This window comes from Larus michahellis, chromosome 1 (genome assembly GCF_964199755.1).
Source record: "Larus michahellis chromosome 1, bLarMic1.1, whole genome shotgun sequence".
NCBI lineage: Eukaryota > Metazoa > Chordata > Aves > Charadriiformes > Laridae > Larus > Larus michahellis.
The window spans coordinates 201,147,253-201,173,914 of record NC_133896.1 but is presented as its reverse complement, the minus strand read 5'-3'; the positions used below and the strand labels follow the sequence as shown (position 1 = coordinate 201,173,914).

General features: G+C 45.0%; 1 protein-coding gene across 6 annotated transcripts in view; it reads right to left on the bottom strand.

Annotated features, from left to right (window-relative positions):
- SPATA13 (spermatogenesis associated 13) overlaps positions 1-26,662 on the bottom strand; it is a 186,840-nt gene that overhangs the window by 40,562 nt on the left and 119,616 nt on the right. For 3 of the 6 annotated variants that reach the window (XM_074569072.1, XM_074569080.1, XM_074569090.1), the window contains one exon: positions 4,135-5,931. In XM_074569072.1, the coding sequence (XP_074425173.1) occupies positions 4,135-5,931 (1,797 nt within the window). Of the gene's footprint in view, positions 1-4,134; positions 5,932-7,694; positions 7,748-7,767; positions 7,838-26,662 lie in introns of those variants that run through there. The other 3 variants (XM_074569109.1, XM_074569099.1, XM_074569118.1) reach the window with 3 other exon arrangements.

The following is a 26,662-nucleotide window of genomic DNA, read 5'->3' as shown; positions in this document are numbered from 1 at the left end:
TATACAGATTCAGCTGACTAAGCCACACTCTAAATTGCATGTGGATGAACCAGAGATGAGTAAATCCAAAAAGAAGAGTTCTGAGAGCTGAAACCAGCTAGCTCCCAGCAGGTGTGCTCATGCCCAGCCCCACAGCACTCGGGAGCTTGTGGTAGGTACCAAGGATGCCCATCCTCAGCTCCTGGCTGCTGCATGCCCCTTGTGGGTATTGAACATGACCACATCCAGCTGTCACCCTTCGGTCCTTCACTGTGAGGACGCTTTCTGAAGAAAGAAATCAAGAGGATGAACAGTGAGGACAGAGCTGAATCCTCTCTGTATTCCCACCCATACAGCTTTTCTTCCTCTTCTCCATAAGCCGTCCCACAAGGTAAGCCACTTGTCCTCACTATTCAGAGCCCAGACACCTGTACGGGACAGACCAGCTCAACTCTGCCAAGGGCTGAGCGCTGGGGGACTGCACGATGTGGATTAGTTGGGACCACTGACTTCTGCACGGCACGAACATAAATGAGTCAACAGACAGGTCTTAGAGCACTTAAAAGACAGTCTGCAAACAAAATGTGACTCAACCCTAATTACCTCTTCATTGTAATTTATCATTCACTTATAGTCATGCAGATAAGTTATTTAAGTAATAAAAAGTCTGGTGTACTGTGGAGCCAGGTGCCAGCAAGGCAACTTAAATAGCAGGTGCTCTAAGAGCTTGTGAAAGACTAGGTGAAATGTCAAATAACTTGACTTGTCCTTTTTGTAACAAATTCAGAACAGTGTTTGGTTTAGGCAGCCTTCGTGGCTGACACATGCCAGTCCAAAGCTAAGAGTTTAGGTTTTCGTTATTTACGGTAACATGGGGCACTTCTTCAGGAAAGCAATGCGAAACAGTCCAAATACAAACTTGTACTTAATCAGCTCCTGATACTGTTTAAAAGCAACATATTGAACATAAGTGACAGAGGCATAAAGCAGAGACTGGGAAAGCACGGGCTGTCACAGACGAGCTTTGGTGACTCACACCTCTGTAGCTTAAGAAGTGCTGAGGCATGGATCCAGGCAGCTCTTCCCTGGGAAGCAACCTCTGGCAGAACCAACAACCAAGAAGGCCGAAGACCTCCTCTGCTCCAGTCCAAATCTTGCATTTTGGTGAAACCAGCGCAGTCACCGGATCTCAAGACTGAATCACATAGGCAAAAAAATCCCCAAAACATCATTTCAGGTAAATGGATAGATGCCCTTGTGTGAATACTGCAAAATCAGCTTTCCGGCATTGGGAGAAACACAAGGTAGAAACGTTTCCGCATTTGGGAAAATATTGAGATGGACCAAGTTCCACAGACTTCATTTGCCACCTCATCTACTAGATGAGCGGGTAAGAGAATAAACTAGATTTGCTTCCAGCCACAGCAGCCAGTCCTGAAAGAAGAACATGTTTGACCCTGACCACTTAGCACCTTGTAAGCTTTGTACTGAAATATGTCTCCAAGCCACAGAGATTTTAGTGGCTGTACTGGAATACATAATGGAATACATAATGGCCTTCATATTAAATCCATACAGAAAAGAAGACGCACGAAACATGGAAACAGTGCAGATTTGTCCATCACCCCACTGTATTTAAGGTTCAGACAAAGCCTTAAAAATGTGGGATTTGCATGGGTCAGCTTTACATCTCAAATGAGAATGAGCCAAGCGCTTGACTGTCACAGGACCAACCTGCTGGATGGGTACAGTTCTGTAACGCGGAGGTGTAAGGTAGAGTTAAAAATGAATTGTAGTCAAAAGTTCAAACCCCAATGACCTCATTGTGCGAGTATGCGGCATTCATAAAAGTGCCCGCAGGCTGAATAAACTCCAATTAAAAAAATAACCTGGCATAAGTATCTTTGGTATCAAGCTACCTCCACGCTGGGGGAAGCATGCTGTAAAGGAGGAGGAAATGAGCAATGAAACACTCCAAAGAAATGGCAGGGAGAAACCACACCACTCTCCCTGTTTTGTAGTCATTGAGTGCCACAGCTTTAGGGTTTTATGGGATGAGGAGCAGGCGTGGAAAAAAGAGAGGACAGAGTTTACAGCCCTTGCATAATAAGACAGAAGGAAACCCTGTCCTGCACAGCTCCTGCTTCTGATCCACAGCTACCACCTCCAAAACTTTGCTTTTTCGGATCAGAAGAGAGGTCTGGATGCAGCTGCGCCATTTGGGTGGCCGCAGTTTTTCTGCCATACACAGAGGGCTCCAGGCAGTGCTCACAGCACGAGGAGGGGGCTACAGTCCCTCGCTGCTGCCCTGGCAGCCAAGGACTCCATCCCCTGGACACCATTTCCTTCATCTCCTGCAGGGCTCCATCCTACACCGGCCTCCTGCCCACTACACAAACCCAGAGCTGCCGTCAGCACACACTCCGTATTTTAGACAGCTGAAGCAAGCACTAAAAGGCACTCACAGTTGACCTAAAATATGTTATAATAGAAAGTTTAAATTGCATGTTAGATAATAACAGAATGTGGTGTTAAAACTAAAACTGCAGTAACTTTTATCCACCCAATGTAGACATTCATTTAAAAACTGTACTGGTTTGTCGGGAGCCAAGGGGAGGGACAAGCTGAATTTCTCTAGAGTCATGATCGCAGATCGCCACTAGATGGTAGATGAGTAGCATTAATTCTGCTTCCCATTTTATTCATGAGAAATACAACTGACATTCGTCCACCCTAGGGCTCTCGCCTCTTCTGGCAGCGTGAAAGCACCTCTTTGCATGCACTCTTAAATGAGAGTTTTGGAAAAGATGGATGGCTGTGGCAACTCCAGAAGAGGAATAACCCCAGAGTCCCAACATTTATACACATTGGGTTTATTCTTCCAATCTTACCATAGCTGTAAGCGCTACAGTAAACAAACTTGCTTTTCTCCAGCAGAAGGACAATATTGATAAGCTCTGTAACCATTTACAGTTAGTTTGCAAAAACATGCCAGGCTTTTAAAACTAAGGCGGCTTCACAGACATTGTAAGACTTTACAGCCTGAAAGGCTGAAGTCTGTGCAGCTGCAACAACTGCCTTCATCTATCTCATATCTAAGGTATAAGATACTTTTAGTCAAACTGAGGTGGCTTAAAAGATATGCCAGCTTTATTTTGTAAATGGTTTCCACATTCGTACAGATCCAGAAGGATTTTTGCCCCGGCGTATTTTTCCCAATGAGTAGCAAACCTTTCTCTGCTTCCTCACCCTGAGCAGCTCAAAATCACATTACTGCACATCGCCGGGGCTGGGGTGAGCCACGCCGTCCCCAGCGGGTGCAGGACACGTATGACAGCTCTTCACCAACACTGCCAAACCATTGCAACTGCTCCTCTGCCAGCTCACACGGTGCTTTAGGTGAAGGCAGAGGGTTATTACGTGAACTTACCTCAGGGGTGCTTGCGATACATCTACCCATCTACCGGGAGTATCAAATCATGCACTGGGTGCAGGGAAAATGCTGGTGTCTTCACCAAAACACAACTAGCAACACACTCAAGCCAGCATATAAAGTACTGCTGTATGAAATTTGCAGGCAAGTAAATGCCCAAACAGCCTGCCCTCAGCATGGCCATGGTTGCACAGCAAAAACATTGGCTACAACTGAATGCTTCAACCTCTGTACTCTACCTTTCACGCCACACTGCTCTGGAAGTACTGCCGTGTTCTGCAAGGCTTCCACAGGCAAAGTGTTTAACACCGAATCAACGCTACTTTAAAATACACAGACTCTTCGGAGACCTCTCAGCTTGGAAGGAAACACAGCCAGACCCTGCTCGGGCTGGTAAAATCCGACAAGGCCCCATGACAAGTGGTGTGTATGTGCAAGCTGCAGTAAACTGCTACCCAGTTTGAAAACCTACATGAACAGCTTTGCTGCCAAAACTTTCTTTGATATTAATGCGCAAAGAAAAAATAATTTGACGTTAGCATCCAAAGAGAATATATTAAAGGAAATAATTGCTGTCAGCATATTTTAGCAATAACAAGCTGCAATAGCCATTAGCATTCGGGTTGTTTTGCATTGTTTGCATTGTTTTGCATTAATAAAGACGAAACCTGATATATATATATACACAGGTTCTTAAAGATTTTGCTTTCTTTCTTTCTTACCTCTTCCTTTTTCTCTTCAGCACCAGAGGCTAAATTGAGACTCAGCTGAGAGTGGCTGCTTATGCCACTGTCTTCGTTTCCATCATCGTAGTACACAGTCTGCACCGAGTCTTGGAAGCAAACAGGATTCCTGCCCAGCTTCGGCCCCGCTACCTCTACTCTCTCCTCGCTCTCCGATGAGCTCAGTGACAACGTGCTGTGATGGTCTGGGCACTGGAAATTCATATTGCACTTGACCTTCTCTGCGGTGGGACTCTGAGGCTTTGGAGTAGTCGGCCTGACTGGAACGTGAGGGTTTTCAGCTTCATGTGTAAACTGCTGGGTAGCTTTTGGTTCATCCGAGTCCGAATAAAACACTTCATTGGGAAATGGACTAATGTCATTGAGGGTGGGTGATAAGCTATCAGAGTCCGGGATACCTGATGACGTCCTGAGGCTTTTGTCTTCAGCAACAGCTACATTCGTTTCAGCCTCTTTATCCTGAGCAACAGCGGGGCTTTGCAGACAAGGTGTTCCCGGCAAGGAAGAGTCTGGACTAGATACTGGGGAGGTGCATCGCTTTCTGTCATGATCCGTGCTGCTGGAAACCCTGCGGGAGTAGTCATCGTGCAGTCTGCTGTTTGACCTTGTTCTCTGGGACTGCTCGCTGGGAGAAGGAGCCGTGCTCTTCGGGCCATCCTTCTTCCACGCAACATCTGTAACATTACTGACGAGTTTCAAAACTCGGTCAAAATCCTTTGCCCTGATAGGGCTCTTCCATCGCTTGGATCTCCTCTCGGGGTTCCCACCGGTTTTGTCCGAGTCAGCAGAAGTAACACTCACAGTCCTTGTTGGCATCTGTTTTTCATTTCCAACCTTGAGGTCGGTGAGGTTCGAGGTGGACTTCCGCTTGAATGAGCTTTTTTTCAGAAAGTTCAAATTATCCGAACTTTTGCTTCTCCGATAAATGATCCTGTTGTTTTCAGAGTCTTTCACCAAAATTTCACAGATCTTTGGCTCTGCAATGACAGGTGATGTTGGCCTAGTACAGTTGTGATGACTCTGAACTTTATCCGTGTCTAGCAAGTTTATGCGGCCAGCACCGTAAGCCCGCCTGATGCTGCGTGAGCGATGGGTATTCCTCAGGAAAGACTCGTCGCCGTCCTCTGCATCGGAGCAGTCAGAAGCTAAACCATCCACTGCGTTCTGGAAGTCATGTAGAGGCCCCGAATAGGAATACCTGTTAGTCTGAACTCTCACCACTGCCCCCTTTGAACCCTGTTTGCCTACGCCGTTCTCATTTAAGATGTCTGAGCATTCCCTTGTTTGAATTCCTTGGAGAACTGAAGATTTCAACTTCTTGAAAGATCCCATTTTTCTGATGGAAGACAAAGCATTCCAGGTGGACGAGTTACCCATCAAAACCAGAGAACGAGGCCTGTCAGAGCTGGAATTAGCCCGTTTACGAGGGGTGGTGAAAAAGCGCATGATTTTGGAAGGGCTGAGCTTATCCTCTTGGATTTCCTCCTCGTGACTGTTGCTGGTGCTATATCCCCCATTATGACTGACACAGGTAGTCTGGTTTTGGGGCTCTTTATTATCCATAACTATACAAGTAACGGTGGTGCCATTTCCACAGCCATTGGGAAACGTTGTCATGCTCTCGATGCTGTAGGCATGGAGACGGAGGCTGGGGTAGCTCACAGCGACGCTGCTGTCCCCACCAGCTGACCTCGCTGCCTCTCCTTCATCTGCTGCACCTCCGTTTGTCTTGCTTTTGCATCGACCGGGTGAGCTCAGCTCCTCAGGCTGCGCTGCCTGCATCAGGAAAACAAAAGCAACCGTTAGAGAAGTTTCCTTACAAAATCCCCAACCAAAAGAAGTTTGAGCCCCATTGTAGGAAATAAAGACAGGCACGAAACGAAGGAGTTCTTTTTCGCCCAACAAAGGTGTGTTGCAGTGGTGAGAAGACATTCATAACTCCCTCAAAGTATAATTGCATTCATTAGCAATTTAAGAGACCAGAATAATTTCAATATGTACTTGTTTCTCCAATGCTTAATAAGCTAATAAATTCAGTATGACTACCACACCCACCTCGCTACACTAAATATCATCCACATACATGCTTAGAGAAACCCCCAACAACAATCCAGTCCTTCTCCTCACAGTGCTGAGCACTGAGCCCCAAGACACCCGAGAAACTTTATCCAAAAAACTGAGCACGCCCATCAAGTGCCACCTAATCCTCAAACAGTAGCCAAAGAAGAGGAAAGCATACATATTTTTTCCTACACTCGCTGCTGTTGGAAGGCTGCACAGCCCTTGGCTGTCTTGTCCGTCCCCTAGCAGGTAAACCTGAGTTACATTAAGTGCACAGCAAAGTATTTTTCCCTAGCCAAAGAAAACAACATTCAGAAGTCCGTAAAGCTGGAAGCTGGCCTATGCTGTCATGACAGCGCAATGAAAACTTGAATTTGGAAGTGACCGGAGTCTCTGTGATTGGGATGTGCTATATAAGTGAATCCATGAGCCCAGCGTGGGAGATCCAGCAGCCCAAACCACACTCCGGTGCTTGGGAAAGCCGTGTGTGGACCCCAGCCGTGCCTCCCCTGCCCCGGCTGGGGGTCTTTGCCAGGCAGGCGGGTGCTTGCACCACTGTGCTCCACAGCACCCAAAAACCACCGGGATGCCCAGTCCATCTTGGGATGCCCAGTCCATCTTAAAAACGCGGCTCATGGCAGGGTCCTCTCTGCAAAGCCCAGCGGGATCTTCACAAACCTGCCACCGCCCCGAAAGGAGAAGAGAAAACGTACAGCTGTGCTCCAAGGAACCGGGCAGCCCCGGCCCCTTCTTTGTCTCCAAGTGGCCGCGGGGGCTCCGAGGGCCAGCGGGGACGGGGGGGTGGCCCCCGGCAAGCGGAGGGGGCCCGGCAGCAGAGGAGCAGGAGACGCAAAAGGCCGGTGGGGGTTTTCCATGGCGGTGGGTGCAGACCCCGCAGGGGCAAACGCCAAACCGCCTGGTGAAACGCGGGAGTTTTGGAGCTCGCATCCGCTGGAGTTAGGGCTGCTCCTTCCCGAGTGCGCTTTCCCAGGAGTTCTGCGAGCCTCTGCCCCGCCGGGGATAAAGGGATTTTCTTGTGTTGCAGAGAAACGCCTGAAAACTCCTCGGCCGCTGCTTTTAATCCCCCTCGCTCACAGGGTCGCGGCGGGAGCCTGCCGGGCGGCGAGGCAGACCCGGGCCGGGATGAACCGGGCCGGGACGAACCGGGCCGGGACGAACCGGGCCGACCCTGCCCCGCCGCCGCGGCGGCACCCGCGGCCGGACAAAAGCCCGGCGGGCACCGAAACGGCGGCCTGCCCTTGTGCTCTTGTACCCGCTCGCAAACTTCCACGTGGAAAAAAAAAATATATATAAAAAATAAAAATACATATAACAACAATGACAAGAAGCCGCTGCTCTCGGCAGAGAAGTTCCCAGAGAAAGCGGCTTTGGGAGACACCGCACCTGAGCGGGCAGAACAAATAAATACCATGAAATGAAATTTAGAAACAAACCAAAAAAAAAAGATCAGAGCTCACCGCGCGGAGTCTGCAACACCTCCCCCGCCAGGCTGCCGCTGCCGGGCGGCCGCAGGCGGAGCAGCGCCCTTACCTGGGGGGGAGCCGAGGGACCCCGCCACCGCCGCCCGCTCCCGCATCGCTATGGCAGCAGCGGCCGCCGCGGCGGGGCGGAGGGAGGCGGCGGGCGGGGAGCGGCGGGGCGGAGCGGGGCGGGGCGGAGCGGGAACCCCCCGGCTCCTCCGGCCGCCGCCGGACTCGGCGTGTCCCCCTCCCCCGGGCAGGGTCCACCCCGGTGAGTCCCGCCGGGTCTCCAGCGCTGGAAGCAGCCTCCCTTCCAGCTGCCACGGCCGTGCCCCGGCAGAAACCACCCGGCCACACCAGGGCGACGGTGTTTAGTACCTTCCAAGCGCCCCATCCGTGCTGTTCCAGCCCCGCCTCACCGCTCCCTGCCTTTCTGGGTACCCGTGCTCTGCTCACCCGTGGGTTTTGTCAGGGGCACAGGACCGGCGCGGGCTCTGCTGCCTAGCACGGGCAACACATGCACCACATCTCACCCCTTCTCGAACAGGAGGTTGTTGTCCCAGCTATAAACTGCGGGTTAAATCGTAGAATCATAGAACGGTTTGGGTTGGAAGGGACCTTAGAGACCATCTAGTTCCAACCCCCTGCCCCGGGCAGGGACACCTCCCACTAGACCAGGCTGCTCAAAGCCCCATCCAGCCTGGCCTTGAACACTTCCAGGGATGGGGCATCCACAGCTTCCCTGGGCAACCTGTTCCAGTGCCTCACCACCCAAAATAGTCCACTTAAATAGTCCACTTCTTTACATGATATAAATGACCCGCCCAGTAAGGCCAAAGTAGTTGAAAAAAGCCTCAGATCGCCTGTCACTCTTTTTCACCCCACCAAAGTATGTTTAGTAGCTAGTTGTATATTTTGTAACAAAACAGTCTGCAACATAGAAATATGTTTTCATTTTACTATTTAAATTGGACTGAGGCCCCATTGTGTTTGTGGTGACAAACACCAATTTCTTAGTGGAGAACAAATCAGCGTATTTTCCTAAGCGTGCTTTGCTTTATTAAGCTTAAAGACATAAATGTTGGAAAAGAAGTTCATGCCATGAGCAAGCTCTTTCAGATACTCATGCTTGGTTCCCAGGCTGTCTTTCAGTCCCAAATCTGGGGACTGTGCCACTGTTCCTCAGAGTTAACAGCAAGACCAACATTTTATGCACAATCTGAAGAGTGTTCTTATACTACAAGGAAAATTTTGTGAGGCGATGTCTTACAGCCCCACGTCATGACTCCTGACAAAGACCCATAAAACTGGTAGTCCTCGCTCAATTTATTGTCTAAAAATATTTCTACACTTGGACTGGAGCTGTAGACATAGCTAAAGCTGTTTTAATGTGTCTCACTTGAGAGGCAAAATGAAAATGGGACAACACAGAGAGCGTGGCAGACCAGACACCCTACAGAAGTAATGAAGGCCATCAGCCCCACTGCCTCTCCTCTGAGACTGGTGTGACTGTACACGCTGTAATTACTTCTCTGGAGAGCCGTGTAGACCTACTCTCAAAGGCAAGGTGTAGTTAGGGGATGAGGCAAACAAATGGGCTTAAGGGATGTAGGTCAAATGAGGTAGCAAATAAGTCTGGGAGTGACCACAGGATTCTCTGGCAGTCAGCAGCAGCAGGCACAACCTGCCACCAGGTACACCCCATGGAAGGAGCGAGTTTTGAAGAATGACTCAAATGAGGCAGTAAAGTGGTTGCTCTACAGTGCTGGGCATGGGAATCAAAGGGGAAATGGAGGTTAGGACTGGAAGCGCTGACACGGTAGGGAGAGGGTCCATATGGACCACGGCTGGTGATCTATGTTAGCTTCTGACTGCCTGGGGAAAAGTTCTCAAGTCAGTGCAGACAAGAATTACCTGCTTCAGAAAAGGAAGTCTCTGAAGGGGGACTCAGTGAAGGCGCTGAAATGGCCAAAAGAATGACTTTAGCAGCATTATTAAGGGAAATATTATTTCATTTATATGAGACATGAAGTGTATCAGAAGTTAACTTTAAAACCACTTCCAATAGCTCTTGTAAACTTGTCTCACAGCCTCCCTGGTATCTCTAGGGGCCTGCGCTGGTCGCTTAAAAGCTTCTAACAGCACTATTCAAACCTGAATTTCAATGGATTTATGTTCTGTGTTCCTGCATGTTCCTTTCCATAAATACTCCAGCTATATCCATCACATTAATTTTTAATATCCTTTTTAATTCACAAGCCCCTGCAGAGAAGGGAACCCCCAGTTCCTCCTGTGTCCTCTTATCTATCAGCTGATCAAAAAGACAAAGCAGAAAAAACTATTGAGCTGAACTGAGACACTAATTTGTGTCTCTCTTTTATCCAGCCAGCAGCGTTTCTGAAACTTGAGGAATTGTGATAACTTTGAGATCTGAACCCTTCTTTTAAATATATTTGAAGCTCATCAGCAGGTTAAAAACTGCTCGAGGAGACAGAAATGACATGAGAAAGTATTGACAGACTAACAACATGCTCACAATAATTTAATTTCCTTAAAAAGCCACACTAAAAAGCTCACTGGATAATTGAGGTAAGAATATCGTTGTATGTCATATTTCATAAATAAAGGAATATTTCATTAATAAAGGAAATGCCTAGAAAATTGCAATTACAGAGATAACAGTATTTAGTCAACTGGACATTTGTCAAGTTTCTAAAAAGTAAATACTATAGTTTTAATCTTCCAGATTTGTTTGTCATAGTTTTTTACTGGTAGTATGATAAAACCTTCTTCAAACTTCCAGCTTCATTGAGTCAGGGTCTGTCCTTCCACATCTGCGTACTATTCAGCGAAGCATGGATGCAGCGCACTAAAGAGTGTGTCTGAGAACAGGATTAACTTCCTGCCCTGGAGACCAATAATTACCCAAATCTTTTCTTAATCTGAATTATTGTTGTTTTTTTTTTTAAATGGGAAGTGTATGTAGTATTCAGGTGCTGTCACACCAAGGTTTAGTAAAATGATGCAAAGCAAAACTTATCAACAGGACTGTCACGAGAAAGAAGGTAAATCTCTCTTCTGACTATAAACTTGAACACCTTCCAGTGTCTTACAATATTTGAGGAAAACCGAAATGCCATCCAGATTTGCTTCTGAAATGGCATTCCTGGCTGTTTTTCCAGCTTTTTTGTTTCTTGAGAGGATTAATACTGTTTGCCACTGAGAATGCTCAAAAAGGTGTAAATAAGAACAAATTCATAGCACTTGCATAGGTATTTCTGAAAGACTGAGCTATATACTGTGTTATTTAGAGGTTAATAGTTTGGCTGCAGATGAGTAACGAAGGCTGCAGTGACCTGAGGGGCAGTGGCAGCATTACATGTCATGGTTGACCAAGTACAGTAATTTATGAAGAGAAGAACTCCAAGAATAAATTCCAGATTGGTATATGCCTGAGATTTTTAATAGCGATGTGACAATGGTCATCACGCTTACTGCAACAAAAATGAAATGCTTCTTTTAGAAGCTCTAAGTCTGTAATTTTAAAGAGGTTTAATGCGCATGTGACAAGGAATGAGAAGGATTGTTCCAAGTGTAATACAGGTGGGAAAGGATTACAAAAAATGTGACATGGGAGAAAGAATATAGAGTTTTAATGATGAAGGAAAACCGTCCCCCAACCTTTAATAGGTAGTGATACATCTCAGCTTTATCAGAATAGCAAAAGGCACATTTATGTAATAAGAAAGACACTCACTTAAATCTGAAAATTCTAAATGAGAATGAGTCTTTCTACTTAGTTTAGAAAGCCTCGCTTCCACTCCCACAACTCTATTGTTTCTTTCATGGTTCTTTTTATAAATAACTTAATACTTTTTAAAAGTCTATTTTAAAGCAGTGATTTTTTTTTTAAAAGGTACTCTTAAAAGAGTACGAAAAAAGAGCCAAAAGAAATAATTTCACAAAAACATAAAAGTATTTGTCCTACTTCAACAGCTATTGGGCAAGATGGCAAAGGAAGTGACTGTCTAAGACATGCTCTAAATTAATGAGTGACCAAATTTAATTATTAAGATGCGGGATTACTGAAATAAGAGATCCCTTTGCTTTAAATGACAGTGTCTTTTCCAGGCTGCAGTACATAGCTAATGCTCCAGTTCGGCAATTTGCACCTTCCTTTTACATCCCAGGCAAAGACTCCCCTGCAAGCATTTAACCTCCGAGGAATCTTTACACATTGACAGGTCCCAGAGGGGGGAACTGGGCTGAGTCATACATCTGTTGAAGCTAAAGGCAACTCCCCCACCGACTTCACCGGGAGCAGGATCAAGATCTCAATTTGTTCAGCTTAGGAACGAGGGAAGAGTATGCGTTTGTGTATGCAAGCTCAAACTAATGTAGGCTGCTAATTATTTTCATCTGGTTTGTATATAAACTGTGTGAAATTAATGTAGGTTTTTTCCATTGTGTTTATCTGCAACCAAATTAGTAATAATAAATCGAAAGGGATTTTCCAAATTCAAGACCTTTGTTGTCTTGGCACTGAAAAAATCCACTCCAGAAAATGAATCATGTTGCTAAGGAAAACAATCAAAGGACAGCTTGGGTTAAATTGCTGTATTAACTTCTTAATTTGCCCAGTGAAAGTCACCATTGCCCTTATGTAGGAAGCTGGTATGCTGCTTCCCAAAGGCCAGTTCCTGTTGCATTTATTTTGCTGCTGATAAAGGCAATTACTGACCAAAGTGAGAAAAGTTTATCACAATTTGGTCTAAATCACAACACAAACCAAGTTGGTTTCCCCTCTAATCTTCTTTTAAATGTGCTTTGCCGAGGTTGAGCTCTGTGTTAAACACAGAGACCTAATTTAGGGAGAACACAATAGCCCGATGGAGTGACGCCATCAATGAAAAATGACCCTTGTGTACCAGGTTACCATTATCCCATCTCCGAGTTGCTCTTACTCACCCACCTACACCACTGCAGCTGCATGCAACTTAATGATGGCTTCAGCCTTTCAGGCTGCTAGAATGCTATTTATAACCCCACGGGGTCCGACTGCGATGCTATTCTTTCTCTCCATCCTCAAGAGGCATTATTCAGGCCGCATGACACGAAGAGATGGCTGGTACTACAGAAGAGCAGTTTCCAATAAACAGATCATTGTGTTTAAACATAAAGAAGACTTCCCATTACCAATTAGGAAGGCTGAATTCCACCTTTATTTTGTGTCTCGCAAATTGTGAGATGCAAGGAGGAAAAGGTCCGTGGAGACGTAAAGTAGGCAGAAATAGGAAGGAAAAGAGATTAGTCAAAAATTTATTTCTTTTTTTTTATATACGACATATATTTTTATTTTTGTCTTGAAAAAACTTAGATTTTCTGCTAGATGGATGCACATTAAAGTGATATGGACTAGTTGGGAGGAAAGGGTGTGATTGCAGAAAAAGCATTGGGATCGTCCCACTCCGCAGCCATCTGCTTTCTCTTCCTTCTCTGCTCTACCTGCCACCCCTTCCTATGTCACACCCCTTGCTGCAGCGTCTGATGGCCCTGCAGCCATTCGCTATTTATTTTCCTTGCTCAAAATAATAGCATGTAAAAGTGACTATTAAGAGCTCTTTATCAACCTTCTTCCCCACCCACTTAATTACCCTGCCGTCCTGTCCTCTCTATTCAAAATGGCGGCCTTCCAAAATTACCTGAGGATATGAAGGTGCCTTGTTATGCAACCAGGAGACCAAAATAAGCCGGTGGAAGGATAAGTACATGGAGAAAGGGCCATGAAGAGTTTGAGGGCTGAGGACCACCAGCAGTGGGTGTTTGCCCGTGCTGAGGAGCTGGGTCACTTCATCCATTTTTGCGTGTGAGCCGTAGCGAGGGGCTGTGCGTGGGTTTATATGGTTTTTGGAGGATGGTGCTTTTCTCCCTGGGCTTGCGGAGGAGGCACAAGCAGCACCCAACCCTCCCTTAAATCACTCAGCTGTGCTGAACGGAGTGGGGATACATCAACACCACAGAGGTGTTGGATGATGTCCATCAGATGGAAAGATGGAAATGCTTTAAAAGTGAAGCAGGTAGGGGACTTCATTAGGAATGATGATGCCACATCAGTAGAAATTATGACACGTTATATAAGATGACCTTGCTTCTGCTGCTTATGACAATAAAATAACAGGTCTCAGCAGAATAATTGTCCCAGCGTGATGCAACAGAAATACCCAACTGATTACGGTGCAGCTGCGCACCTTAGTTATCTCCGTGTTGGCCAGGGCAAAAAAACCTGAGCAATTACAGATTTTGTTACATTCATGAGGTCAGAACAGCGATCTCACTAAGATTAAAAAAAGGAGAAAGAGGTAGCATTTGAGGGGAAGCGCCAGGGTTTGTCATTGTTGTTAATCAATGGAGGCTTCTAGGCAGTCTCGATTCATGTGCTTCAAGAACCACACAGGTTTTTTTTTTCAATTAGTATCAATACTTTTCTTTGTTTAGTCTCTTTTCACAATGACAAACTTGCTGCCTTTGTTACAGTCTGAGCTAAATTAATATTCATGGGGATATTTCTTATGTCAGAAGATTGAATTCTCCACCACGTTTCTTTTTCTTTTTCAGAAAAAAAAAAAAAGAAATCTTGCTAATTCTACCTCTAGATTGTCAATAACTTCTACTTTTTGTTTGAATTTACTCTATCCAAAATCCTGTGGAATAGAAAAGCTAGAAAAAAACAATTTGAACAAAGTAGATACCAATGAAGTGCTACGACAACATTTATGTGCTGGGCCTTTTCAATAAAATACATGCTCTGAATTTAGCCTGCCTGAATACTTCAAAGCAATGATAAGCCTTCAACTGATAGTCATCCCTCTCTCTCTTTGGTGCTATAGTAACTACCTACCTTCTTCTTTATTAACACTAAAATCAAAAGGATTTTTTAAAACATGGGTGATGAAATTTAAGCAAACTGTCTGTTTATTTTGGCAGGAAAAGAAGTTACCTGATTTTAAAGGTACAGAAAACACAATGCTGCTCACTTGAAACCTTGTTTGTCTGGACATGGAATCAGACACATAGAAATTTATAAATTTGGGGCTAGGTTACTCGTCCTGTTAAAAAGAGCCATAAGTACTAAATGAGATCTTTTATCAACAGGATCGTCAAGGAAACCTCTTGCAGCCTGATGTTAGCTGTAATATTATAGTTTCTAAGAATCAATACAAATAATACGTATTGACTGCCCCTGTAAGATATTGCAGCTGTACAAGTCAGTCATTCAGATACACTGAAGGTGTAAGTAGGGGGCATTAGGTCGGATTGGCACAGCTCATTTGTGGTACTGGAGACCCTAAAAACTACTGACCGTACGCTCATTTGGGCTAGCAGAGGTTTCCACTGGCTGGCATCCACCTGTGTCTACATTTCTGTTAGATTTCTGTTTTCTTATTTGGTTGGGGTTGTTTGGGTTTTGGTTTTTTTAACTATTTCAAAGTGTCAAAGCTGGGAAGCTGTCTGCAAAGGAAGGAAAAGATTCCCTGCGTTTTCTGGTTAACGGTCCTCCATATTATCAATATACCTCTATGCACAGTTTATAGAGATTTGGGTGGGAAATCAGAAGATTTTTAAAGACCAGAACATTGGAATCGGGCAACTGTCTTCCTATTAGAACAGGGTGGAAGAAAGCCTAACTTAATTAGCCCGAGACTGAGTTAGTTATGTATATCTAAGGTACCAAATGCCATAATTGTCTGAAACAGGGCAGGACTGGAACCAGTGCCCCAAGAGACCTTTAAAAGAGGGGTAGACGTGGTGCTTAGAGATATGGTTTAGTGATGGGTTTTGTCAGAGTTAGGTTGATGGTTGGACTAGATGATCTGAAAGGTCCCGTTCAACCTCGGTAATTCTATGATTCTATGATTTATGGCTCCTACACCCATATTCCTATGAGTAGAGGTTAAACAACTCTGGATTCTCCTAGCCCTCAGAGTAATGGTAAATCATCTGAAAAAAAATGAAACCCCCATCTAAGGCAGGAAAGATGCCTTTATGGCTGAGGCTGGGGAAGAGGGATTCTGGATTTTGTTTCCCTCTGACCTTTGCAGTTCAGCATACTTTTCTCAGCTTAAGTGCCATATGTGTAAAATAAGTGATGATAGGAGTAGTACCTTATAACCTATGGGCCTGCAAGGACAAATCCATCAATGCTTCTCTGGCACTTTGATGCTTACGGTGATGAGAGCTATAAAAAGTGTACACACAAAGAAAATAATCTATTATCTACCCATGCAGAGGACAAACCCTAAAGTCCAGTTTTTTGGAAGGAGTACACACTGAAGTGCCTGTTTCAAGACTCAGTTGCCTATTTTGATGATGGTCCATTAATCTAAGCTGGAGTTTGAAGATCTGCCTAATAATTTATGTCTTGTAAGAGCACAGAATAGCTCTAAGCCTGAAGGATTACACATTTTCTTACTAGGAAAGTTAATTTACGTGGGTGAGCTCTCTTTGCCTAAACATTGCAAACAGCAAAATGGACACTTCGGTTTCTGTCAGTCACACCGCCCTTTTTTAAAAAGGCCTCGTTAAATTTCTGGTTAAGAAAATCTAATGGGAGAAACCTTACCAGCCATTCCCTCAACCTGCCGGGGTACGTAATTAAAATACTAAGCTGGAGGTGTGAGCTATATTTCTAGCTGCGCTATGAAAGAGAGACAGTTTGCATCAATTCTGTCCTGGGGGTGTGTTTTGCCTTGGCAATACTGAACACCTGAGTCAGATCTCTTCCCACATCTCGCTTTTCATGACATAATTCAGCAAACTTTCTCTTTCTGTGCCAGGATGGGAACGGGCTGCTTTGCTCTCTCCTGTTCTCACGCACTGACCCAGAGATGCTGTCGCTCCCCACAGACCACCCGCTCCCGTTCACATCATCTCCTTCGATCTACCTGGTCTCTACGGATGAAGGTAGAAGTGACGGCACCAGCCAACCTAAGGGCATGCCACCGCCTCAAAGGAGAGATGCTGGACCTCCCTTCTGCTTTTTCCTGCCAGGCTGTGAGTTGAACCAGCTCCCCTGGCTGCACCCGAGCTGTTGCAGGGCAGGAGGTGGAAGCGAGTATCCAAGGGCAGGGAGGAAGACACGGGAAGGCGAGTGGAAACTCCTCCTTTCACAAGCAACGGGAGTCCTGAAACGGCTCCAGGCTCGAAATTTGTCTCGGGAGCTGCCCAGGAGTGCTGTGACTTGGAAGGGGCTGGGGAAATGCAGGAGGGCCCTCAGCTTATTCCCCATGTGTTGTTTCAAAGCCGTAGGGTGCCAGGACAGGTGGGTGTGAGGTGGGTGTGAGGTGGTGGTGCTGGGTGGGCATCTATAGGGGGTTTGCAAACGAGAGACAAAGAAACGCAAATTCTATGGCAGCATCCCAAACAGGAAATATTTTTAAGTGTGTTCTCTGGGAAAGCAGGAAAATACTTTCTCCAGAAAACGGTTAATTGAATTTCTTATGAAGTGCTGTTGTGTCGAATTCAGAGATTAAGATCAATCATTAAGGTATATAGAGATTTTAATCTGCTTTACATTTAATCTCTGATTCAGTTTCAACTCCAGCTTCCCACAAAAATAATGCAATATAGTCCCCAATGCAAAGACATTGGGATTGCTCAGCACCTCAAGAAACACTGTTTGTAAAATAGCTCAGTAAAGATGCCATCTAACTCTTTTTTGATGCAGCAAAAATTTTGGCAGGCCAATCTATGCCTGATTAGTTATTCGGTCTCATTGGTAGGATGAACACTGTGTATTATGCTGAAATCGGTTTAAAACTTGTTTCCAGCAGTCCCCGCCGCAGCAGGGGACACGGCCACCCCCTGTCCGGTGCCCGCAGCCAAGCCATATGCAGCATATGTTCAGCTGAGCCACTGGTGACACCCCCTGTCAGCATCTGGTAATTTTCCTAGCAGGGACAAGACTTACATGAAAGCTTTAACTCTCAAAGTCCTGAAGACTCACAGACAAAGGCATTCCAGAACCCTTTTTTTAACCAAAGACTCAGAGGTGCACCTTTATAACAAGCCGGTTTCAGCTGACTGTGGTATCAGCTTTATACTTCACCGTACCAGGCCAAGAGAAGATGCTTAATTTATCAGAAATCCTGCTGTCGTTGAGTGTTCAGCTCTCAGAGTCACAGATACTGCTGCCTGAGAAACACTGAAATAACGACCATCCTGCTCCACGCGCAATATTCTACGTCCTGATTTTCCAACTCTTAAGCCAAATACATCATACAGACAGTTGGAAATGGTTCAAAATTGACTATTAGGTTTTTCATTGTTCTGAAGTCTGAGAAAGAGGGGACAGAGGGAGTTCAGGGTCTCCAGAGAAATAAATCTTTTCTAAGGCTTGCAATTAGACATAGCAACTTCTACTAAATCATTCAACGTCCTAATGAAGCATATTCTCTTTTCTCACCAGTCTCGCTTCTCTCATTGCTCAGGGCACCAAAGCACCAACACTGTTACTAGTAGAAACCAACATGTAATTTTTTAGCCAAATCTTATTTTACTGGAACCTCTAAGCTTTTGAGAGCTTATTATTCCAGATTTAACCTGGTATTAAATGAGAGGAAAGTGAAATCCAAGCTTTACAGCAAGTATTAAACAGCTTTGCTAACACATAGTAATGAAAGGGAATTAGCATACGACCAACCCCAGCCTCCTTTCCCCTAAACCAGGAGCTGTTTTCCCAGGGAGGATATAGAGTACTTGTGACTACTTTCTGCTGCAATATTCTTACACGGGATCATGTGGTGCCTTCATCCTGCGCTGCAAGTTTTGGAAAATACTTCACTGGCATCAGCAGTCCACTTTTGTTCCCATAAACTTCTACCTATTTCCCCACTTTCTTTTAATGGGTAAACAACTCTTAACTTCTTAGTGTTGCTGGCTTAGCTAATTGTGCTTACAGTTACACAGAAACCTCTCTAATTTACTAAAGACTCCTGGAAGCTCCGTTTTGTTTGGGTTTTTTGCTTATTCCCCAGAAAAGCACAGCAGCCAACTTGACGGCCATTGCTCCGAGCGAACAAGCAGTCAGCAAGTTGCTTAATCCTCCGTCTATTTACATACCGATTTCATACCCTGATTTCAGCTAGAGTACATCGCCAGAGCTGTGATCTTGCAAACGTTTTACGTATGTGATTCTCTGCTGTGGCATGCTTAAAATCACACCGATCGCAAGAGATAATCCACATGTAAATGTGTGTGCAACTGACAGTTAACTTGTGGGAGTGAGGGCAAAGGCCAACAGCGTGATTGCTTATTTTGAAAAGATATGGTTATTAACACACAGGTGCATTTGAATTCAAGCGAAATTCCTCCAGCAGTCCCTAGAACAGAACTGTGCCTCGCTCTCTGGCCAACCTGAAGTCTGAAAGCAAAATTCAGGTTTAGTTTTTAGTTCCTAATTACCATCACTTGCAGGTGATACCAGGACCAAAATCAAAGAGCATCTCCTTGCTTGCCAAGCATGGCAGGGTATTGAACAGGGAAGGAAGGACCTGCCTTTTTGGAAATCATCGAATCATAGAATGGTTTGGGTTGGAAGGGACCTTAAAGATCATCTAGTTCCAACCCCCTGCCATGGGCAGGGACACCTCCCACCAGACCAGGCTGTTCAAAGCCCCATCCAGCCTGGCCTTGGAATTAAACCCCAATTACTTAAAGGTCCTGTCTTTTTCCTTGCAAACAATAGAAGATTATAGTCTTCATCTGCATATAAAATAGCGAGAATAACTTTTTAGAAACAGTATGTCACAGCACTTTTTCTGTGCCAAATGCACCTGAATTTACCACACCAACCAATGCCACACTCTTCTCACAAAACAAGTTTCAGAGAAAGTAATAATTACCACTGTACTTTGCACAGGCTACACCACCTCCTGGTCTCACTAAGATACATTTGGCCATTAAGTATTTGCCCTGGATCCCCTTGCAGTCGCAGGGGACGAAGCGCCCCGTCGCACAGCGCGCAAGCGCAGTTAGGAGGGATGCCCAAATGGCTTTGCTGGATGAACTGCGCAGATTATCGGCAACGCTAAAAACCGCATACACGTTGACAAAGGGGCAAAGCACACTGCAGCCAACACGCAAAAGATTAAATATTAGTCTCAGCCATGGTTTTGCACTTAACTGGAAAAACTAATAAAACCATACTTGTAAAATGTAATTAATTACCACCATACATACCTAAATGTTTATGTCTTCCAGCAGCCATTAACTACGAGGTCTGTTGTTCTGGGTAAGATTTTATCTAAATGTATGAAAATCCATTGCACAAAATGTTGCCCAGTTACGGTATGAACCTTGTTCCAGAAAACCTGCTTGGTTTTTGAAAGAGCCTGTTGTTGCCCGGATTCAGGGCTGAGTCCTGCGAGGTGCTGAGCACCCTCTAAGCCCTTAAACACTGCTGGGAGTGAAAGGGACTTGGCATGATCCAGAAGCAGTCAGTACTTGCGGGATTGAGTCTTAAGTTAATATATAACAAATGGCTGCACAGCGGTGTGTGAAATCAGCAAGTTAAACATACACTTAAAATAACCGTAACAAGAGAGAAGCAAGCATATTTACAGGAGCGTTTCATTAAAATCTTTATGCTGAATGTACAGCGTTCCTACATATTCAACATAAGAAAGGTTTGGGCGAAAGTAAAATCGAGCAGTCAAGGAAGAAATAACCTGAAGTCGCAGCCAAAGGCTTCTGGTTAAATATTGTGTAAACTGTGAGCTGGTTATTATCAGCTGGAGTCTACCCTGAGCAAGCTGCACCCGACAGCGTGGACAAAATGGATGACCCAGAAAGGCACACGCCAAATACACATCCGCAAAAATGGAAATAACAACCAACCTCAAAACTTTACCGCCCAGCTCTAGTATTTGCAGGTGTCAGCAGCAGAACCAAAGGCCAAAATCATCCCTGGTCCTACCTGGTCATTTACTGTAACAAATGAAAGAGGCAGAAATCAAAGGTATAATCATGTCTTTGAGAGCTGCGAAGCGCCACAGGAAAGTACCTGGGTGTGCAGAAGGCGCTGCAAGTGCGGAGCCGACTTATCCCAGCGGCAGAACGACACAGTACAGAAAACCAGATGCACACCTGATGGAAAGATGGGACCTGCGCTGCCCTGATGTACAGAGGGAGAAACTACACTCTCCCAGAGACCCGCATTTATCCTGAGAGCCTGGCAGCACATACAGACATGTACAATGCCCCTGGCTTTGTGCTCTCCAGTTGGAAGGCCCTGTACAGCTCCCTCCTCTGTATCCCTTCCTATGCAAAAGCCAAAATAATATGTAAGAGAAGATCGGCTAGAATGGGATTCCATCTTCTCTTTTCCTCCGCAGAAGAAATAGCAACTTCCAACTGCAATTTTTTCTGAATTAGAGTAGCAGGATGTGGAGAATAACTGCATCCCCGAGTGGAAGAGAGTATTAAATCAAAGAGAAATTAATTTGTCTTATATTTCTTGGAGTTATTCTGTGAATAATCACAAGGAGAAATTTTAATGGCAATATTACATTAATTTCTTAAAAGTAGAGATGCCAACAGATTTACTTAATAATAGATTATGCAAGATAATTTTCAAAACTTAATTAATAATTTATAATGAAGAATGAGGCTTCATATGTCTCAAGCAATAATTTGCAAATCAGATATTATTGAATTTCCAATTATGAGTTACATTCATTTTAGCTGAAAGCTCTGCTGGAATCTCAGTACTGGGAAAATTAACTATACGAGAGTATAAAGACAGAACTACAACTCGCCAGTGTTTGACTTACGCTTAAAGTCTTCAGTGGAAAGGAGAAACCAAGCTCCTTGCTGCCATACTCTTTCTCATGTAAGGCTGGGCTTTTATCGTTTTAAGCCTTCTGAGTCAGATACACGGCCCACTAAAGTTAAGGGGACTTTCTTCTGCTTCTATCAGGCTTTAAGTAAAGACTGTCATAAAGGTTAAGTCCAAGTAATTTTCTCAGTCTCAAATCACTCGGCAGGGTGCTCATCTATGACGTTGTCATATGAATGTTGCTTTTGATCACGGTCCTGGGGTGGGGAGGAAGTGAAGAAAATACCACATCTCACTTTGTGGTTTGAACTTTCAGGAGAAACTGAAATGCAGATAGTACTACATGGCAGAAGTTGATCTCCAGGCACTTCACAGGTACAACGAGAAGGATCGGGATTGAGATCTCACAGGAAAAATAAAAATAATGAGCAACAGACACACAAATGTGATAAACGTCTTTTCTTGCAGTTTCTGGTATTCCTGCCCGTGAAACCTTGCTTATGCTCAGGATATCACATGCTGTTACAGAAGATAGATCAATGTTTAGACAGCTGTATGACAACTTTCTGGCAAGACTAGTAGCAAAGTCCAGTCCGGTTTTCACAACTCAGTAACTGAAATACCTTGATGAGGTCCCTGCTTAGAGAACAATAGATCATTATATTTGTACCTCAATTGTACCTGCAATCTCTAAGTACTTTACAAACTTGAGTAAATTAAACCTTTTGTGTGTGTGAAGCATATGCTATGCCTGCTATAATGTTTTCAAAGTTTTTTCATAGATTTCCTTTAAATTTTGAGCATTTCAGATTTTGATCTGATGATTTGAGATGCCAACATCCAAAATGTGAAGCAGTCAAAATACAAAAGCAGTATTCAGTTTTTGGTGAATATTATTGTGGATAATAATCTCCAGAACAAAGAACGATCAACAGAGTAAACTTGTGTAAAGAATTTCTTTAATGCAAATCTCAAGAGATGATTAGGACAGAAACAACCAAAACAGCTAGAGGAACCTCCAGAAGGCCAGTAATCAACCAGTCAGAATAAGCTGATTCAAAATTACCAGGAAATCAGAACTGTCCAGGCTTAGTTATGTCATTTGTAAAGTGCAATACTGCACTGTACTACTTCTATTCCATTCTGTTGCGTCGAGGTTTGTACTGTAACTATGAAAGCATATTTTTCCAAAAATCAGTGGGAATCAGGGGCATATGTTACCTACTCAAGTTAAAGCAGAAATAGAGCAAATACATCTCAATGGAAAATAAATTCCTTGTCCCAAAGCAATTATTACTGTCTGAAATTGTGACAAAATGTTTATAAATATCTGGTTTACTGAGATCTAGTCATAGAAACTGAACAAGTGTTCAATTGGGTGGAGTCTACAAGAGTTAGATGTAAGTACCTTCCACTCGCAGAATTGCAGAAGGGTTGAGGTCGGAAGGCACCTCTGGGGATCCTCTAGTCCAGCTCCCCTGCTCAAAGCAGGGTCAGCTAGAGCAGTTTGCTCAGACCCATGTCCTGTCAGGTTTTAAATGGGGTTTTTTGGAGTCTCCAAGGACAGAGAATCCACAACCTCTCTGGGCGGCCTGTTCCAGTGTTTGACCACTCTCACCACGAAGAACATTTCTTTTTCTGCCTAAATGAGATTTCCTCTTTTTAAGTTTGTGCCCATTGCCTCTTGGATTTTTACTGGATACCTCTGAGAAGAGTTTGTCTCCATCCTCTTTACCCCTTCGCTCCCCTCAGGTATTTATATACATTAATAGGATCCTTCTGAGCATTCTATTCTCCTGGATTAATGGTCCCAGCTCCACTCTAGTATGTGTATCAGGTACTCCTCCAAGTTTTGTATCCTCTGCAAACTTGCTGAGGGTGCACTCTGTCCCATCATCCAGGTCATTAATTAAGATGTTAAACAGTATTGGCCCCAGTATTGACGTCTGAGGTACACCACTAGTGACTGGCTTCCAGATGGACTTCATGCCATTGATCACAAGTCTTAGAACCCAGCACTTCAGCCAGTTTTAAATCCACCTGACTCTCCACTTACCTAGTCCATACCTCATCAGTTTTTCTATAAGCATGTTATCAGAGACAGTGTCAAAAGCCTCGCTAAAATCCACTGCTATCTTCTTGTCCACCAAGAGGGTTATTTTGCTGCAGAAGGCTATCAAGTTGATCAGGCATGATTTCCCCTTCATAAATCCATGTTGACTACTCCCAATCACTTTCTTGTCCTTCTTGTCCTTGGAAATGGCTTCCAGGAAGATTTGATCCACCTCCTTCTTGAGGACTGAGCTGAGGCTGATTAGCCTGTGCTTCCTCAGATTCTCCTTGTTGCCCTTCTTGAAGACAGGAATGACATTTACTTTCTTCCACTCCTCAGAAACCTCCCCCAGTCACCACAGCCTTTCAAAGATCATCATGGCTGGCCTTGCAATGACATCAGCCAGCTCCCTCAGCCCTCATAGGTGCATTCCATCAAGTCCCATGGACTTGTGCATTCAGCTTTATTAAATGTTCCCTGAACTGATCCTTACTGAGGTTACACCTTTCTTTCTCCGTGTGTTCCCACTCAGGGCCTGGTATTACCAGTAAAGACTGAGATGAAGAAAGCACGGAGCACCTCAGCCTTCTCCATGTCCTTTATCTCCAGGTGCCCTGCCACATTCAGCAGTAGGCCACATTTTCTCTAGTTTTCCTTTTGCTGCTGATACACTTGTTGAAGTCTTCTTTGTTGTCCTTTATGTCCCTCACTGGATTCAATTCCCAGTGGGCTTTGCCTTTCCTAACCCCATCTCTGCATGCGTGGACAGTGTCTCTGCATTCCTCCCAAGTCACCTGCCTCTGCTTCTAGGTCTTGGTGGTGGGTTGACCTTGGCTGGCTGCCAGATGTCCACCCAGCCACTCACTATCTCTCCTTAACAGGACAGGGGGAGAAAATAAGATGGAAAAGCTCATAGGTCAAGATAAAGACAGTGAGATCGCTTATCAGTTACTGTCATGGGCAAAACAGACTCCACTTGGGGAAAATTAATTCAATTTATTCCAATTAAAATAGGTTTGGAAAGTAAGAAAAAAAACAAGTTAAAACAACACCTCCCCCCAACCATCTCTTTTTTCCAGGCTCAGCTTCATTCTTTCATTCCCCACTCTTCTACCCCACCCTGCCCAAGTGGCACGGGTGAATGAGGAATTATAGTCCATTCTGGTCAGTCCAGTTTGTCTCTGCTGCTCCTTCCTCCTCACACTTTTCCTCTGCTCCAGCATGGGCGCTCTCCATGGGCTGCAGTCCTTCAAGAGCTGTTCCAGCATAGAGCCTCTCCATGGGCTCCAGTTCTTCAGGATAAACCTGCTCCAGCATGGTTCCTTCATAGGCCATGGTTTCTTCATGGACCACAGTTCCTATTAGGAGAACCTGCTCCTGTGTGGTCTCTCAAAGGGCTTCAGTTCCTTCAGGAAATATCCACTTGCTCCAAGGTGGTCCTCTCCATGGCCTGCAGTGTGGGTATCTGCTCCACTGTGGTCTCTCCATGGGCTGTGGGGGAATATCTGCTCTGGCATCTGGAGCACTGCCTCCTCCTCCTTCTCTAACCTTGGTGTTCACAGGGCTGTTTCTCACATTGTTTTCCTCACTCCTCACAGTATTTTGCCCCTTTCTTAAATACGTTTTCCCAGGGGCACCACCAGCTTCCCTGATGGGCTCAGATGTGTCCTGCAGTGGGTCCATTGTGAAGCTGGCTGGAACCATCCGTGTCTGGTGTGGGGCAGCCCCAGCCTCTCCTCACAGAGGCCACCCTGCAGCCCCCACTACCAAAACCCTCCCATGTCAACCCAATATACTCTTGTACGTTTCCATTTGATGTTTGTGTTCCGTCAGGAGCTCCTGTCAGGAGTTCATCCACGCAGGCCTCCTGCCATCCTTGCTTGATCTCCTGCTTGTTGGACTGGACCATTCTTGAGCTTGGAGGAGGAGATGATTCTTGAAAGTCAACCAGCTGTCTTCTCTCCAAGATGTTGTCCCATGGGATTCTTCCAAATAGATTCCTGAAGAGGCCAAAATTTGCTCTCTTGAAGCCCAGGGCTGTGATCCTGCTATTTGTCCTGTTTCCTCCTCTCAGGACCTTGTATCCATCACTATCGGTTAATGCAGCCAAAACTGCTCCCAGCCTTCACATCCTTAACCAGATCTTTCTTGTTTGTAAGTAAGGAGGTCCAGCAGAGTGCCGTTCCTCATGGGCTTCTCAGTCACTAGTGTTACAAAGTTATCCGCAATGCACTCCAGAAACCTGGATTGCTTGTGCCCTGCTGTGTTGTCCCTCTGGCAGATGTGGGGATGGATTAAGTTCCCCATGATGACCAGGATTTCAATCATGTGATAGTTTAGCATCTGGTAAAATTAATCGTGGCTGCAGAATTTCTGCCCTTGATTGCTACTAGTTGGAACTCTGTTACACTTTCAGAGGACCATTCCCTCTCTGGAAACTATTATTACTTTTTACAAGCACTGCCAGCAGTCTCATCCAAAGCAAAGAAGGCTTAAGAACGCTTGAACACCAAACACAGTGCTAGGAGCAATATGTTCATACTGGTGGTCTGAGTTTAGGCGCGTTAATAAAACAACTCAAGGAATACTTGCACGTGTTTCCCATGCTGTATATGTTTTGTAAATAAAAAAGGTGGCTTTCAGGGATGGTCATCCACTGCTTTTCGTCAACTTGAAATTAAATTGAAAATATAGATAAATGGAATAACAGTTCACTTACCACCAATTCATGCCAAATCTTTTACTGTAGTCAGAACACAGAAGAACAACAAAGAAAGAAATCACAGAATCACAGAATGGTCGGGGTTGGAAGGGACCTCTGGAGATCATCTAGTCCAACCCCCCTGCCAGAGCAGGGTCACCCAGAGCAGGTTGCACAGGAATGCGTCCAGGCGGGTTTTGAATGTCTCCAGAGTTGGAGACTCCACCACCTCTCTGGGCAGCCTGTGCCAGTGCTCTGACACCCTCAGGGTAAAGAAGTTCCTCCTCATGTTTAGGTGGAACTTCCTATGCTCAAGTTTGTGCCTGTTACCTCTTGTCCTGTCCCCGGGCACCACTGAAAAGAGCCTGGCCCCATCC